Source organism: Peromyscus leucopus, chromosome 14, assembly GCF_004664715.2.
Source record: "Peromyscus leucopus breed LL Stock chromosome 14, UCI_PerLeu_2.1, whole genome shotgun sequence".
NCBI lineage: Eukaryota > Metazoa > Chordata > Mammalia > Rodentia > Cricetidae > Peromyscus > Peromyscus leucopus.
In genome coordinates, this window is record NC_051075.1 from 55,040,212 (window position 1) to 55,057,488 (window position 17,277).

At 48.8% G+C, this 17,277-nt stretch overlaps 1 protein-coding gene across 4 annotated transcripts in view; it reads left to right on the forward strand.

Annotated features, from left to right (window-relative positions):
• Nucleotides 1-17,277, forward strand: part of Tmem63c (transmembrane protein 63C) — an 80,791-nt gene that overhangs the window by 25,040 nt on the left and 38,474 nt on the right. For all 4 annotated transcript variants that reach the window (XR_005092777.1, XM_037210746.1, XM_037210747.1 and 1 more), the window contains exons 3-4: nucleotides 16,421-16,630; nucleotides 17,149-17,228. Coding sequence is in view for 3 of the 4 variants with exons in the window: in XM_037210746.1 (XP_037066641.1) it covers nucleotides 16,487-16,630; nucleotides 17,149-17,228 (224 nt within the window). In the remaining variant the exon portion in view is untranslated. The remainder of the gene's footprint in view (nucleotides 1-16,420; nucleotides 16,631-17,148; nucleotides 17,229-17,277) is intronic.

Consider the following 17,277-nt stretch of genomic DNA (forward strand, 5'->3'; position numbering starts at 1 on the left):
GCACTCTCCAAGAGAAAGTGGATAGTGTACCCCTGGCAGGTGCATATAGGGTACAGCATTCTCTATATGCTGGCTGTACTGTGCTTTGCCCCCTAGACCATAAAGCTTCTGCTCTCAAACCTGAAAGCCTACTTATGGGGTTCAGTCTCCCCTAACCTGACTTGGCATGCTTACGAATGGTCCTGCCACACGTGACTGGCCGTTGCCTCTCAATTCAGTGTTCAGTGTGGCACAGACCAGGTGTTTGATAAAGCAAGCTCTGTGTGGACTGTGGTGAGCTGTAAACAGCTGTAAACAGCTGGCTGAGTCTGAGTGGGTACAGCCTTTGGCAATAGAGCCTTGGACGGTCAGAGCTCATCTTGGTTGCAGAAGGAGATGGAGTGGGGTGTCAGCAACAGCATCTTATCCGGTTGCTTACTTGGTTGCCTGGGCACCTCTCTGCAGACAACGTGTATCCTTCTGTAGCAGGGGCTGACTCTGGGATCAGGCCTTACCCCACTGCATTTTTGTGATTCTCTCCCAGTCCCAGTCTCCCTCCCAACCACCTCCCACCCCTCCCTGGACTCATGCTGAAGAATTAATGAGTTAGAGGCGGAGGAGAGAATCATACTCTGGAGTCTCCACTCCCCTGTTGATGAGGAATGGAGCAGCTGCCCCGTCTTGCTGGCTGAAAGTGTAGTCCAGACTTGTTGCTATGGAGACAAGAATTATAGGGATAACTCAGGGTCGGGCTGGAGGCTCAGCTTCGCCCAGTTGTGAATGCTTTTGCTCTACCGCCCTCAGATGGGAGGTGTGCCACATTTCTCTTTCTCAAAATCAAGGCGGAAACCTCCACGAACAGGTTCCAGCCAAGCCCCAAGGGTAGGCAGGGGCTGCCTGGCCTGAGATGGGAAGTCACGGCAGCGCTGTCAGAGAAGCAGCTTAGATGACAATGTTTGTAAGGTCCCTTCCAGGCCATATGCTCTGGGTCTGACATCACAAGGCCAAACAAGTCCCTCTGCCATGCTTCCTGACTTCCCCATCTTCCACAAATATTTGCAAAGCACCCAGCCCTACCCGGACAGTAGAGACAGTAATGAGCAACAAAGGCCTGGGCTGTGTCATTAAGGAATCTGCTGTCCGGTGGGGGTAGCCAGCCATGCGAAAGGGCAACTTGTAAGTAATCACACAGTGTACCCGGTCCTAACACAGCAAATCACGCATGTCCTGTGTAAGTGGTTCAATTGGCTCCCTTAGTCCTCACAGCTACCCAACGGGGAAGATGATATTAATGCATCCATTTTATAGGTAAGGAAACTGAGGCACAGGGCAGTTAATAAACCTACTTAAAGTCATGGGGCTGCTACATAGCAGAGGCTAGGGTTGGACCCAAGGAAGACAGGCCTAGGGGCCCATAATTCCATGCTGCTCTGTGTCTGCCTTGCAGGGTTCCCTGAGGTAGGGGCATGGGCATGGTGCATCACCTGATTCCCCCCCCCACAAAGAAGTAAATATTAAATTGAGGTTAGTGGCAAAATGTGTTAGTAGTGGGAGGGGGAACATCTGGGCAGAAAGACTAAGGTATGTCAAGGCTCTGGGTCTGTGTGTGTGTCAGGGGGTGTGGGTGTGCAGGGGATTCCACAGTTATACAGTTGATGGGAGAGTCTGGGAGACAATGGATGAAAAATAAGAGGAATTCAGCTACATGAAGTCCGAGTGTCAGGCAGAACCATCCACAGCAGACACTTGTTGACCAGAATAAGGAAAGCCACCGAAAGCCCTTCTACAGGATCCTCTCGCCACCTTATTCAGGAAACCTCTTAAACACTCTGGATTGGGGGGCTCACTGGCCCTTGTCTGTGAGCTATGCACTGCGGCAGACTTCTCCCACGCCGGAACTGCCTCTTAGCCAGAGCTGTCTCCAGCCTCTCCTGGAATGAGCTTGGGGAGGGAAAGAACATGCCTGACTCTTCTTAGCACTCCATGGGGGAGAACTCAGGACAGAATGATCGTCGTAGGGGCAGAGGGGACGTAGGGGCCTCTGGGAGGGCTGCCTGAGGGTGTAGAGCTGTGCCGACTCCCAGCATGGCATTGTAACGGGCTTGGGGTACCAAAGAGCCAGAGAATGCCAAGGCCTTTGAGAGCAGGGGGCCGTCCGTCTGTGAGAGCCGGGGCGTGTTAAGAGCGGCTCTTGGTGGAAGGAGCAGACTTGATCCTCTTGAGAGGACAGCTGCCCAGAGCCACCAGGGGTCTGCCCAGGGACCCCTTCCCCACTGACAAGTTACAGTTACAACGGGCAGAGTCAGAATACCTGAGAGACGGCAAAGGGTTTGATGAAGAAAAGTCATCATGTGCCTAGAAAAGGCAAGGCTTCCCTTCAAAATACTACACACAACAGGACATGCTCATTTAGTTTTTGTTTTTCAACCAGAAAAAAGAAGTTAAAGACCTCTGAAAGAACATGGTATACTTTTAAGGGCTTTGTTGTTATTGTTCTTTATTCCTTAGATTAAAAAACAAAATCCAGGACCCCGTAGTCTTAGAACATCATCAATACATCCTGCTGTTCTTCTTCTTCTTTTTTTTTTTTTTTTTTTTTTTTTTTTTTTTCGAAATTTCTCTGTGTTTTTTTCCTGAACTCACTGTAGCCAGCTGCCTCAACTCGCAGAGATCGCCTGCTCTGCTCCAGTGTGGATTAGCATGTCCCCCCCCCTGCTGTTCTTAACATATGCATCATGTACACACAGAGGCAGGATGCCGCCCTCCTCATCCTAGGCTTCCCCAGCTGCTGCCTGGCCCCTGGAGTTCTGGTGTCTGATAGTCCCACACCTGCTTCGCCCCCTGCCCTCTCCAACTTGTGGCCTGGCCATGGGGGCTGACTGTGACAGAGAGGCTTTGGCCCCTGGGTTGGTGTGGCAAGAGTCTGTGGACAAGGGAGAAAGCCTTCCTGGCAGGGAGAGGCACCCCTGTAGGGCCCCAGAGTGAGGTGGTGGCGGGGCAGGGGGGGAGAGTCAGTTCACACAGCCTCTAGCCTTGACTTGAGTGGCTACTGCCTCCCTCCTTCTGCCACAGGCCTTTGCATTCCCTCCAGCTTGGTGACGGTGGGCTAGTACTTAGCCTCAGTTTATCGACCTGTAAAATGGAGCACTGACTCGTGCAGCTCAGTCTGTTGCTCTTAGGCACTTGTGGGGGAATAGATGATGGTTAGACAAAAGACCAGCCTGGCCTGTCACCCGAGTCCCTGACTTCTCCTTCCCTCTCTGTCTGAAACCACACCACTCAAGCCTGGAGTTTCATTCCGGCATGGCGTTTCTCCATTAACTTTTGGCTTGAGCCTGTTTTTTTTGTTTTTTAGGTTTTGTTTTGTTTTCCCATGATTCAGAGGGGGCTTGATGAATCCTTCCCCTGGGGCTCATTTCCCAATCTACTGCCATTAGATCCCTGGCCTGGCCAGTCTCTCAGGCTCTTCGGGCTTAAGGTTCCTCTTTACAAGATGGCAGGATCTAGCCGGTCTTTGCGCAGGACACAAAAACACTCTAAGCATTTTCAGGATTGATTTGTTTAATGTGTGTGTGTGTTGCATCCAAATGAGGATTTAATACTAGGCATTCCATGCTTTCAAAGTGACTGAGATGGTAGATTCTGGGTGCTCAGAGGAGCAGAACTGGCCCAGCAGGCAGAGCCGGTGTCACCGTCAGGAGGGCCTCTCCTGGAGCCACGGGCTCCCCTCTGCTCCTGGAGCCACGGGCTCCCCTCTGCTCCTGGAGCCACGGGCTCCCCTCTGCTCCTGGAGCCACGGCTCCCCTCTGCTCCTGGAGCCACGGGCTCCCTCTGCTCCTGGAGCCACGGGCTCCCCTCTGCTCCTGGAGCCACGGGCTCCCCTCTGCTCCTGGAGCCACGGGCTCCCCTCTGCTCCTGGAGCCACGGGCTCCCCTCTGCTCCTGGAGCCACGGGCTCCCCTCTGCTCCTGGAGCCACGGGCTCCCCTCTGCTCCTGGAGCCACGGGCTCCCCTCTGCTCCTGGAGCCACGGGGACCCTCTGCTCCTGGAGCCACGGGCTCCCCTCTGCTCCTGGAGCCACAGGCTCCCCTCTGCTCCTGGAGCCACAGGCTCCCCTCTGCTCCTGAAGCCACGGGCTCCCCTCTGCTCCTGGAGCCACAGGCTCCCCTCTGCTCCTGGAGCCACGGACTCCCCTCTGCTCAGCGGCAACCTAGGATCAGGAAGCTCCTTATGCATTTGTGACACTTGCCTTTCTCTGCACCCCATCTCCCCAGGAGGCAAAGTCTGGCATTGAATCTGCTGTAAAACATCCCTTCCCTCTTCACCGAGGAGCACAGCACAGCCTAAGGAAGACAAGCTCCTCTTCCCTTCCACGTTGTCAGTCTACCTTAGTGCATCTCTGAACCAATCTGTAGCTAGAGCCCCAGCTGCAACAGACCATGGAAATTGTCATTTTTTTTTAAAAGATTTTATTTATTATGTATACAGTATGTATGACTGCAGGCCAGAAGAGGGCAACAGATCTCGTTACAGACAGGTTGTGAGCCACCATGTGGTTGCTGGGAATTGAACTCAGGACCTCTGGAACAGCAGCCAGTGCTCTAACCTCTGAGCCATCTCTCCAGCCCCGAAATTGTAGTCTTTAGCTCTCCAGCTTCTTCAACATAGAAAGGCACACAGGAAGGAGCCATGTATGGAGGCCGAGGGCCACCTACAGCATCCAACACTCAATCTGAGAGGTGTGTTAACCTAGACGGTTCATTAAAAGGCCTGGCACCATGTGTAGCAGGTAGAACTTCTCACTGAATACCAACTGCCATTTTTGTTATGATATCAGGGGTGCCAGTGAGCGAACATGACCCTCTCATAAGCTCCGGCCCCTTAGAGAAATGGCTGCAGAACCAGCCAGGCTGCCTGGTGCTGTCCATGGTTCTGAGATCTACTGATGGACTCCCCAGAGGCTGCTGGCTGCTCAGACAGCAGGTCCCCGGCTTGGCAAACTGGTACCACCAGGTCCACTCACCTTATCCTTAGAAGCCTCTGAGAGAAGGCTGGCCTCATCTTTGGAACATCAACAACTAACATTTGTGGCTCCCACCGTTTATAAAAACTGCACTGTCTTCTTAACTAGCCTTCATAATCAATCACCTTGGACCTGTCAGGGCAGACAGTGAACTCCACTTCATAGGAGAGAATACTGGCTATTAAGAGTATGGTTAGATGGTGTCAGGCGGTGGTGGCGCACACCTTTAATCTCAGCACTCAGGAGGCAGAGAGGCAAGGAGGATCTTTGTGAGTTCGAGACCAGCCTGGTCTACAGAGGTACACAGAGAAACCATGTCTTGAAAAACCCAGAACAACAACAACAACAACATTAGATGGTAACTAGTAAATAATGGAGTCAGAGTCACATCCAACCTATCTTCTCCCTCTACTCCATAATTTTTCTTCTACCTCTGAGTATGGTTTAGAATGAAAGGCCATCTTTCATCGAGTCTACTACACGCTGGTCATTGTTGGGGCGCTAGGGAAAGCCCACAAAAATAGAAATGGCTGCTGCTATTTGGACATCCCACAGACGTTTCTGAAAAAATTGGCCGCTTGTGTGCGTGGAAGGATGACAGACCAACATGGGGCAGCAAAATCCATTTGTGGAGAGGGTGCAGACCAGGGCTGGCTTCTGAAGGAAGGCTCGGGGGAGCAGGATGGGAGCTAGACCTTGGCACAGTACGTTACCACGAGACAAAGTCCCTGGCTCAGACCGGAAGTAGATGGTTGGTAAGGTGGGGCCGACGGCTCTTGGACATGTGGCGGGGGGAAGAGCAGAAGGCAAGTGTGGTACCCCATGAGGAAGTCTCGGGGGGGGGATTATGGGAAAATGCTAGAGCTTGGAGATCCCAGGAAGAAATTCGAACCTCTACACTATCAGCTGTCAGAGCCAGCAGGGAGGGAGCAGAGAGGAAACATGGGAATATAAAAGACCTGTATCCTGAGACACAACCCACCCACACACATACACATACACACACACAAGATTTAAAGGTCACAGGGTTACCGTCATTTATGTATGAATCTCAGACTCTCATTTAAGGAGAGTCAGGAAATGTTTAGGTATCCACAACCACTTAGCTATATGCAGACAATTCTCGGCATCTTAGAGGGTGGCCCTACGTCTGTTCTGTACACAAAAACCAGCTCATTGGTAAGATCAGGAGTGCTTGTGTTCCCCAAGCACCTCCCAGCTGGTTCAAAGCCCCTTGCCTGCTCCACAAGGCTGGGGAGGTCACTGAGAATCCTAAATGGGGTGTCAGAAGACCAAGTTCTCACCCATTCCCAGGCGTAGGCAAGTGTCTGGACCTGCAGGAGACTCACCTTCACCCCACTGTACACTGAACACGCTGTCCTTGGTCATAACGTCCTAGGAGCTGGAAGACAGTTGGGAGCGGGGACAGGCTCCAGTCAGGGTAAGATTCACGGCCAGCTGACACAGGAGGCATGGAGGGCTAGGGAGCAGGGCCCCTAGTTCCTGTCACTCACCTGTCTGTTCTGTTCCTGCTGGCAAGGAGAGCAAGTCGAAGCCACCAAACTGGCTGCCTGGACAGGGGTGATGGGAGAGCAGAGGAGATCCAAAGGCCAGAGGAGGCGGGAGGAGCTCACCTGGCCAGAAACTCGTTTATCGGTTTACATCCTGGACCAGGGGAGATGATCTTTCCTGCTGTTAGAGAAAAAAGGAGGGTGATCATTATTAAAAAGACAGAGAAGGCCAGGTCGTGGTGGGCGCCGTAAGCATGAGCAGACAGCGTTTGTGAGTTCGAGGCCTGGTGGCAGGTGGTCCAGGTCCGAGTGTCGTGGTGTGTTCAGTTGTGGTGTGGTGTGTGTGGTGTGTGGTGGTGTGTGTGTGTGTGTGTGTGTGTGGATGTGTGTGTGTGTTGGCTGCCCACGTTTCCTAACTTGTGACTACACTGATTCTCATCTAAACCTAAATACTTCTCTAATTGGCCAGTTTCTGCTGATTTATTGGGTATGGGGAGGTTGACAGTGACTGAGCCCTGAGCAGTGCTGGGAAGCACAGCTGGATGGCTGCAGGGTGCAGCTTACACCCTGGTTCTGTCCACCATGCTCTCACACTGCATCACCTTGAAAGTCTGGGGAGGTTCTATCCCTGGCCTAGGACTTGGACAAGGTCATCGTCTTCTTCCATCTCTGTCAGTCCTGCCAGCGCAGTGGAGGGTAACGAGACTCCTGGGCTTGAGGACCAGCTCTGCCTCTTACCATGACCTTGGCTGACTTGTTTAAGTTCACTGGGCTTTGATACTTCTCTTCCTTGGATGGCTGGTTCTAGTGCCCCAGGGTCCTTGTGAGTGTGAAATGAAGTATTGCTTATATGGAAATGATTGACCCAGAGCTAATGCTCAGTAAATGTTAGCAATCAATAAATTGGCCCCTCCACAGAATGCCTTAGACCATCTTTTTTTTTTTTTTTAAAGCTTGATTTTATTTCTAATTATATGTACTTATGTACGGTATGTGCACATGAGTTTAAGGGCCCAAGGAGGCCAGAAGAGGGCGATAGGTCCTTTGGAGTTATGGACAGTTGTGAGGTGCCCAACATGGATGCTAGGATCTGAACCCTAGTTCTCCGGAAGGGCAGCCAGTGCTCTGAACCCCCGAGCCACCTCTCCAGCCTCCCTTCCTACCCCCAGACCATCTTAATTCTGGGATCACTGAGACTTGGCCTTCCAATGTCTGGATCATCTGGAAGTGGAGAGCAGAGAGCCGGTGTGGCTTGTGTGTTCAGCAGTAGGTCTGGATGCCTGGGAGGGAGAGAGGAATGGAGGGCAGAGTCAAAGGCAAAACTAGTTTTTTGGACACTGCCCCTGAGTTGCCGAGGATGGCTCAGGATGAGAGGACCTGGAACAGCAGACTGTCCTGCTTTTGGCAATGGAAGGGGAGATGGGGAGCATGGGCAAGAGGGAGCCAATCCCTCTCCATTCAGACGAGGTGTGGGACAGCGGAGGGGACCCACCTCACAGACCAGCATTCTCACCATCTCTCTTGCCCCTCCTTGGCCCAAATCAAGAGTGTAATTTGATTTTTGCTCATGGAAAGTGCAGAGACAATGGCTGCCCAAAGACTGCAGTCTAAGGGTTAGTGGACGGTCCTCCCCACATCTCTCCTCGTTCCTGTCCCCAAGTATAATGAATGGCAGGAAGGAGCCCATGGATGGCCCAGTAGGGGGGCCCCTCAGCACCCTCTCAGTAAGCTGATGACATGAAGGTGGCACTGGGTAATCCTGCGGGCTGATGTGGTTCTCAGCGTTGTGCAAGGGGATGCATGAACTGTCTTCCTTCATCGTCACAATCACCCTGTGAGGCGGTGCTGACATTATGCCCATCTTCCAGGTGCTGAATCTGAGGCTTAGAGGGGTAAGGGATGGTCACTAAGATAGATCCAGAGTTTAAATTAGATGTCCTGGATTCAGGTAGCCAAACTCTCTCCACTCCCCTGCACAGTTCTTTGTCTTCTGCTATGAAAGTCTTGTTCCCCAATGCCTGCTACTCTAGGCATGCACCAGGTTAGTGTTCCATCTGCATCTCTAGGATCCTCGGGTTTCAAGCTTCATTCTTAATGAAGGGTTCATGCTTGGATCTCCAAAGAGCTAACCCTTCAGCTTTCTGCACCCCTCCTTTACAGCCAAGAGCTAGCTTAGAGCCACTTCTGGGTAGAGGGGTAACGGGATGTTGTCTTTTGGGGTTATTATAAAGATGAGGTAAGAACAAAAGTCTAGGATGGAGCAGTGCATGGAGAAAGGCTGGGTGCTGCCTTAGGTCTCCATGGCAACAGCCTCCTCACTGCCTCTGCCTGCTGCCTGAGAGCTTGGGTGGCAAGGTGGGAGAGGTAAACTATCCTCTCTTTCCTTTCCGCACCTGCCCTGAAGGCCAGCCAGATGGAGCTGAAACCCCAAACTGACTGTACTGTTGGGTAGAAATCCCCATACCCAACTCCAAGCTTACCCTGGGACCTCATACCTATTGGTGAAATTATTAAGGCCACTCCACATAGTTAAAAGGGAGGTTTATTTAGTGGCGTAACTTACAAATGAAGGGATAGGTAGGTTGCAGGGTCTGGGAAAGACGTAGCACAGTCTGGCGGTGTTCTCTGGAGAACTCTGCTCAGTCTACCTCGAGCATCCAGGTTCCAGGAACCAAGAGAAGGTGGTGCATCCGGATCTCAGGTCTTCAGGGCCCTCTCTTGGCCCCGCTTTGTAGGCGTGACAATTACCGAAGCCTCAATGGGGGTTGGAACTTCCAGATAAAAGCTGGGATGGCTACCCACTACGCATACCTGAGGTTCTTCCCATCCCTAAGCCAACAGTACTCCTCTCTCCAGTTCCTAAAGGCTTTGAATTCCCTGAGGAGGGTGGCATGTTTGTACTTCCAGGGTCTGCATGGGGCCTGGCAAGAGTAGCTGTTTGATGAAGTAAATTCGTCTTGTGTTTTCTTATTTTAATTTTCTGTGTATGAGTGTTATGCCTGTATTGTATATCTGGGTAACATATGTATGCCTAGTGCTCATGGGAGCCAGAAGAGGCTGTCCAAACCCTGGAGTTACAGATGGTTGTGAGCTTCTGTGTGGGTCCTCTGGGAGAATGGCAAGTGCTCTCAACCCATGAACCGTCTCTTCAGTCCCAGATCCATCTTGTTGGATGGGCTGATGGGCAAACCAATGATCCCTCCCACTCTCTAGCTACCACTGTTTATTTGAACTCCTTCAAAACGCTGTATTCACTCTCCTCCATGGGTCTTTGTGAATACGGTTCCCTCGGTCCACGCTTCCTCACTGCAGGGTGCTGCCAACTCAGACACCCTCACACCTCAGCTCCCAGGTCACCTTGTCAAAAGTCAAAACATTTTCACTTTAAAAGACACCAGCAAGGATCTAGAGAGATGTTTCCATGGGTGGTTCTCACCGCCCCTAACTCCCGCTTCAGGGGGTCTGTGCACATTACGCCCTCCGTAAATAATGCCTCCGGTAACTAAAAAAGAAATCTTTAAAATGATTAAATAAAAGGTACCGAGAGATGAAAAGACAAGCAACAGAGTGATACAAAACATCCCAGATACAAAACATCCCAGATAAAGGCTGTTTGAGCAGATGGCCCCGCGGTGATCTCTCCACCACATCTGTTCTTCTGCTGCAAACCTGTAGCTAAGTGGAGGCTTCAAGTCTGACGTGGATTTTCCTTGGAGAACAGCCTCAGGTGTGTGTGTGTGTGTGTGTGTGTGTGTGTGTGTGTGTGTGTGTGTGGTCATGGAGTGGGGGAGATGTGTGTGTAGTTGTATGGGGTGGTCATCTTCCAGTACCTTCTGCTTTGGCATGGGCTCCCCCAAGTGGCCATCATCAGAACTGTAGCTTCCTGCCCAAGTGGCCCTCCAGCTAGGGCTGCTCCTCTTACCCTGGGGATGCCATTGCAGTCACTCTGGTGTTCAGGCTTATGACAGAACTGCATTGCGTTCAGGGTCAACTATGGTAGGTCAGTTGGTGACCCTGAGTAGACAAGAAACCCAGGACAGCTCAGTCGAACGAGAGGAAGGCAGTGTGGGCTCTTGCTAGACATTAACTCAGGGGATAGAATGTGAATTTTTGTGTTTCCCTTTCTTTCTCAAGGTGAATCTCATTGGATCCTCAGCCCCTACTAAAAGGACATTTTAAAGGGATATTTTTTATTCATTCTTTGAAAATGTGGTATACACTCTGTCTTGATCATTTACATCCCAAATCCCTCTCCCCGCCCCCCTCCCGGGGACCCTTAAAACCTTCTTTGCCTTCATATCCTCTTCTTCTTTTTTTTAAAACTGAGTCTGATCACTGCTTTCTGCATATGTATGTATGTAGGGCAGAGCATGGGCAGCCTACCAGTGGCCACACCCCTGAGGAAAGATGATGTCCCCTCTTCTAACAGCCATCAATTGCCAATAGCCCCTTAACTAGAGGTGAGCGCAGCCATACAGGAATGTTGATTGGCTTGATTTTATTTGGGTGTTATACAAGTCACCATAGCTGCTGTGTGTTGAGTACTTTGGTCATGTCGTGTCTAGAAGACAGCGTTTTACAGCACCCTTTCCCATCCTCTGGTTCTTATTTTTTCCATCCCATCTCCTACAGCGTTCCCTGAACCTTGAGGGGTGGGGTTGATATAAATGTCCCATCTAGGACTCAGTGGTCAACAGGCACTGATTCTCAACACTCTGGCCAGCTATAAGAGACTGCACTCACTGCCTGCTGCCCACGGCAAAAAGGAGCCTCTCTCCAACTAAGGCTGAGAGCAACATTGGTCCATGGTCTACTGCTACTTTGTCCAGTTAGCCCAGTTCCTGGACCACCTTATCTCCTGCTCTCCTTCCCCCTCCATCCCCACTTCCCTTCCAGCTCCTGAGGTGACAGCCCTGTGCCCCCCAGGACTTCACATCCACTTCTCCTATTACAGACTTTACGTGATGCTTCCAACTTCCAGGCATTGCTTCACAGGACCCACAAATCTCAACTCTCCCAACTCCCAACAGCGCTGCAAAATGTGTCAGTTGCTGTCACCATCCTCATTTGACAGATGAGGAAACCTAGGCCTGGTGACCTCTAGTACCTTATTCAAGGTCGCTGGGCATGGAGTAATTGTCAGAGCTGAGCTCTAGTGCCGCAGAACCCACAGAGTGTAAACACACCAACTCTTCAGCCTCCTCGGGTGCTGGAGGCCCTGGAGCATCCCCTCAGAGCAGCTGTTTCTCTGCAGTGCTGGCCTGTGGTGGTGGAGAGCTGCCTTCTTCACTCTTCCCTGCAACTCCCAAGCTCTTCTTTGTTCCCCACTGAAGCCTTGTCTGGGGTTGTGCTATGTTGTCAGGCATTTTTCTCCTGCTCGCCAATTCCCAAATAACCACTCAGAGGCTTAATATTATAAAAGATTGGCCAATAGCTCAGGCTTGTTACTAGCTAACTCATACACTTAAATTAATCCCTATTTCTTATCTAAGCTTCACCACATGGCTCATGACTTGTTACCTCATTTTCTACACACCCTGCTTCCTCGGCAGCTGGCTGGTGTCTCTTCTGACTCCACCCTTCCTCCTCCCAGAGTTCTCTGTGTCTGGCTGTCCTGCCTATACTTCCTGCCTGGCTACCAGCCTGTCAGCTTTTTATTAACCAATGAGAGTAATACATATTCACAGTGTACAGAAGGATTATTCCACAGCATTTCCCCCTTTTTGTCTAATTAAAAAGGAAGGTTTTTTTTAACATAGTAAAACTATGTATATAACAGAACAATTACTAAGTAAGAATTACAGTTACAATATCCAGTCCATTTATATTTGACAAAATTAAAGAAAATACTCTATTATCTATTTTATCCTTGTGAGTCCAAAGTTTTGTACTTAATTTACCTTTTATCATAACTAAGGAAAATTATAACTATCTAGTCTTCAATTCCATCAAAAACCCCAGAAGGGTAAAATGTTAAATGTTAATAAAAAGGGACATCAGTCTGCCAGGACAGTCACCTAAGTTCCTATGCAACATTGGGGCATCCAACTCTGGCCTATAGGCCTAGCATATCTGACAGACTTTTTTTTTGTGAAGCAGGGAATTTTGAAGGACTGTCTTACCTTGTCTTGGCAAAGTTTGGCAGTCACCTTTCTTGCATCCTGCTGGTTCAGTTTGGACAGTATATTGTTAGCAATTGAGGCAAGGGCAGTTTTTTGTCCACATGACTGGCTTCTGCCATAAAGAAAACAAACTCCACGTGGAGTTTTTTTGATGTCCATTCTCTGAGGTAGATTGGTGCTGCCAGGAACAGGCATGTCTCATTGTCACGAAAAGCCTTAGGTTATTAAACATATTAAATGTCATATTCTATAGGTCTTTCAAGTGTTTGAAGACCATCCATCTATCTAAATATATCTGTGTATGACCTTAAAAACATACCTAATGTCTATAAGTTTGACTATTATAGATGACTAACTACAAATCTGTATTTTTTAAATTATACATTAAATTTTTAAATGAGCTGCATAAGCACAATACCCCAAACAAGAGTAAAAATATACATATAGTGTAACAAAATAAACTTTAAATTTGTATCAATAAACCAGAATACCTATCAATGTAAAATATTTAAGATTAGTAATTGTTGTTTGGATTAAAGTAGATTCACCTTTATCCTATTATTTCTATATTCCCCCTTTTCTTTTTAGAATAAACTCCCTGAGTCTAATCTCCTTTGTTCAGCTTTTTTTTCCTGACCATTACCAATAACAACTTGTAACCAGCTCCCTTTAAATGATAATAAATATCCATTACCCATTTTTTTTTTTTTTGAGAATGTGGGCATAGTTCTCTAGACTACTTCTTGTTGATTGGGGGTGCTGGTAATCTTTGAGGGAACTTTGAGAAAATCAGGGTAATTGTCAAGTCTTGGCTATAGTATTCTGTGAGGCTGGATCATCTCAGTCAGCAGCCTGGAATCTGTTCTGGATGCTGGGTCACATGGGCCATCATTTTCATCAGTGTCTGGTCCCCTTGCTCTGAAAATAATGAACTCTTTTTTTTTTTTGTTTTGGTTTAGTTTTGGTTTGGTTTGGTTTTTTTCAAGGCAGGGTTTCTCTGTGTAGTTTTGGTGCCTGTCCTGGATCTCTCTCTGTAGACCAGGCTGGCCTCGAACTCACAGTGATCCGCCTGCCTCTGCCTCCCGAGTGCTGGGATTAACGGCGTGTGCCACCACCACCTGGCACAAAAAAAGCATCTTTAACTGACTTGTGTACAATACACAGTCTACACTTGTACTAATACAGCTATGTTTGTTACCTTTACAAGTTTTATGTATTTTCAGCCAGACGGTGGTGGCGCACACCTTTAATTCCAGCACTTGGGAGACAGAGCCAGGCAGATCTCTGTGAGTTCCAGGCCAGCCTGGTCTACAGACCGAGATCCAGGACAGGCTCCAAAACTACACAGAGAAACCCTGCTTGAAAAAAAATTTAAAAATGCTTTTTTTGTGATGTGTTTGAGCAGGTAAAATATACACCACATGTCTTGTAGTTCTTCTGGGTTTATTTTTTTATGTTTGTAGCCAGGATTTTCAGGGGTCTTCTCAATCAAACCTCATTTTCCTTAATCCAGAATGAATCTAGAGCCTCTCATTTCCTATGGAAAGAAAAGCATAACCTCTCCCCCAAAGTAACATATCTTTTGACTTAAATTTTGAAGTCAAGATGTTTTTATAATATATAAATTGGTTTAATCCAGCAACCTCCATAATCCAATGTCTCTTAGCAACCAAAAAAACTAAAGACAACATAATAACATACAGGATTCAGAGTCTGTGTATTTTTCATCTTTACATGGCTTATTATATTTTTACTACTCTATTTTTAAGGACTTTATTATTTTAAAACTATATTTTTTTTTTTTTTTTTTTTTCGAGACAGGGTTTCTGTTAGCTTGCTTTCTAATCACTTGTAGCCAGCTGTACTACAGAGATCCCTGCTCTCTCATCTGATTAAACTGCCACCACGCCGCTAAAACTATATTTTTTAATCTAAGACTGTATATATTCTTTTTTTCTCTCTCTCCCAAGCCTACACATATATTTTTTTAAACACACTGTGACCTTTTTAGAGGCTCTTTTTGTCAGAATCTGTCCTTACTGCACATCTGTAACTTTTTCTGTCTGCATGAGCAAAAAAAAAAAAACAAAAAACAAAAAAAAAAAACCTGCTGTGTAAGTTAAATCATGGTGTGTTGGCTGCTAGCTCCTCCCCCTTGGTTCCCTAAGAGGCTAGTCTTATGGTGGAGGTGTATTTACCTCCAACTCTGGGAGCCATGTTTACCGCCCCAACTTTGGGAAGTTTCTGGGCCCACGCCACCACCGAGTAGCATGCCGCACACTGTTCATAAACACCATGTAAGTGTTTGGTAGCAGGCAAGAGCTGCCTGTTTTTGCCACTAGCACTGAGCCAGGAAGCTGTCTCTTAAAGGAGCCACACCTCTGCTTGCTGCCAGCAAACAGAGCTCACCTGAGAAATTGTGGCTACCAAGAAGCCATGCTTGACTCCATTCTTGTGTGCCTAGAATCCCTTTTTAAGCTTTTGTCAGGTTTTACGTGGAAATTCCAGCCCCATGTTGGGCACCATATGTTGTCCTGGGTTTCTCTCCCACCTGTCAGTTCCCAAATAACCATTCAGAGGCTTAATATTAATTATAAAAGCTCAGCCAATAGCTCAGGCTTATTACTAGCTACCTCTTATACTTAAATTAACCCATATTTCTTTTTATTTTTTTTCTTTTCTTTTTTTTTGTTTTTGTTTTTGTTTTTTTGTTTGTTTTTTGTTTTTTGCTTTTCGAGATAGGGTTTCTCTGTGTAATTTTGGTGCCTGTCCTAGATCTCACTCTATAGACCAGGCTGGCCTCGAACTCACAGAGATCCACCTGGCTCTGCTTCCCTCAGAAAGTGTCAGGTGTGGTTGTGATCCTAGCGCTGGAGAGGCAGGAACCAGAAGTCCCTGGGGTGTGTTGAAGAACCAGGCTAGACTAATAGGTGAGCTCTAAGCCAATGAGAGGCTCTGTCTTAAAAGAGATGCAAAGCATTCCTAAGAATGGCACCTAAGGTTGTCCTCTGGGCACTTATACACAAGTGTGTGCATACACACACACACACACACAGACACACACACACACACACACACACACACACACCATAAATTACATTAGACAAGGAGTTTATTGGGTTACTTCTCTGCACTAGGCATCGTGCATCCTTAGGGGTCATGTTTTTCCTAGAGAGGAACAGCTATGAACCCCATCCACGTGGGGGTCTCATGAATACAGTGGCTCTGTCTGCCAACTTGAACTTTTCTGCTCTGAGATCTAGCTTCCCTTTGTGAGATATGCCAGTTTCTATGTACGAGAGCTCCACAAGAGAACAACGGGAAGACGCATGTATACTTGCATTTTGCAATTTAAAAAAATGTTTTTTCAGACAGAGTTTCTCCGTGTAACCCTGGCTGTCCTGGAAACTCACACTGTAGACCAGGCTGGCCTTGAACTCACAGAGATCCTGCCTGTCTTTGCCTCCTGAATGCTGGGATTAATGGTGTGAGCCACCACTGCTTAGTGCCACCACTGCCTAGTCTTTGCAACTTTTAGAAAAGGGTAAAGCAGTATAAAATAAGGAATTGTTCAGGGAGTTGGAGCTGCTCTGTCTGCCAAGTTATGGGCTTTGTAACCTTGTAGACAATTGTAACCTTGTAGCCCAAATGGGCCAGCTCTTCTTCCTTGATGTCATAATTCCAAACCCATCACTGGTCCCTGGGGCTCATGTGTCCCCCAGCCTAGCTGACTGGTGTCCTCAGTGCACGTCCCCATGCTCCCCAACATCTTTCTGTGTTTTGCAGAGTGGGGAGAATTCCCTGAGTCTGACTGAGACCCCCCACCAGGCTGGGAGCCTGAGTGTGCCCAGGATGTCTTCCTCTCCAGAGGACGTGACCCCAACGCTTCGCAACATGACAGTGAATGAGTGTTTTCAGTCCCGGAGCACAGTCCTTCAGGGGCAGCCCTTTGGGGGGATCCCCACTGTGCTTGTCCTCAACCTCATCTTATGGGTGGTAAGTCTTGGTGCTTTGGGAGAGACACAGGGAGGTCTTAGCCAGGGTAGGATGTGGATGGCAAAGAATATAGTGGGGATCCCAGTTATCCAAAGGACACCAACCACACAGTGATGGTCCAGCCTAGGGGGCTCAGGTGGGAGGGCTTTGGGGTTGGAGGAAGAGGCGGTACTTCTGAGGTTCCTCTCTACATCACCAAGGAAAAGTCCGTCTGTCCGTACCTTTGGACCATCCTTCTCTGCCCTCTTGCTGAGGTTTGCCATGGGGTATTCTTGTTTAATTGCTCTAAACCCACCCTCAGCCCCTCCATTCAACAAGCTGACCATCTGCTCTAGGCCAGGAAATGCCCAGTTCAAAGGGACGGCTCCTCCCGAGGCAGAACTTATCCTCTGATGGGGCGGGGGGGGGGGCTCTATAGATGTCAGGGATAGGGTGTCCCTCACGGGAATGCAGGGAACCGGTGCAGAAGGAGGCCGATGAGAAGTCCCCTGCTCCACAAAGCTTCTCTGGATCTGCAGCTCGTTGTGGTACTCTATTCCTTCCTCCGGAAAGCTGCATGGGACTACGGGCGCCTGGCTCTGCTGATCCACAATGACAGGTGAGGTGGGTGCAGCGACGGCAGGATGGCGAGCATCCTGCTCCCTGGG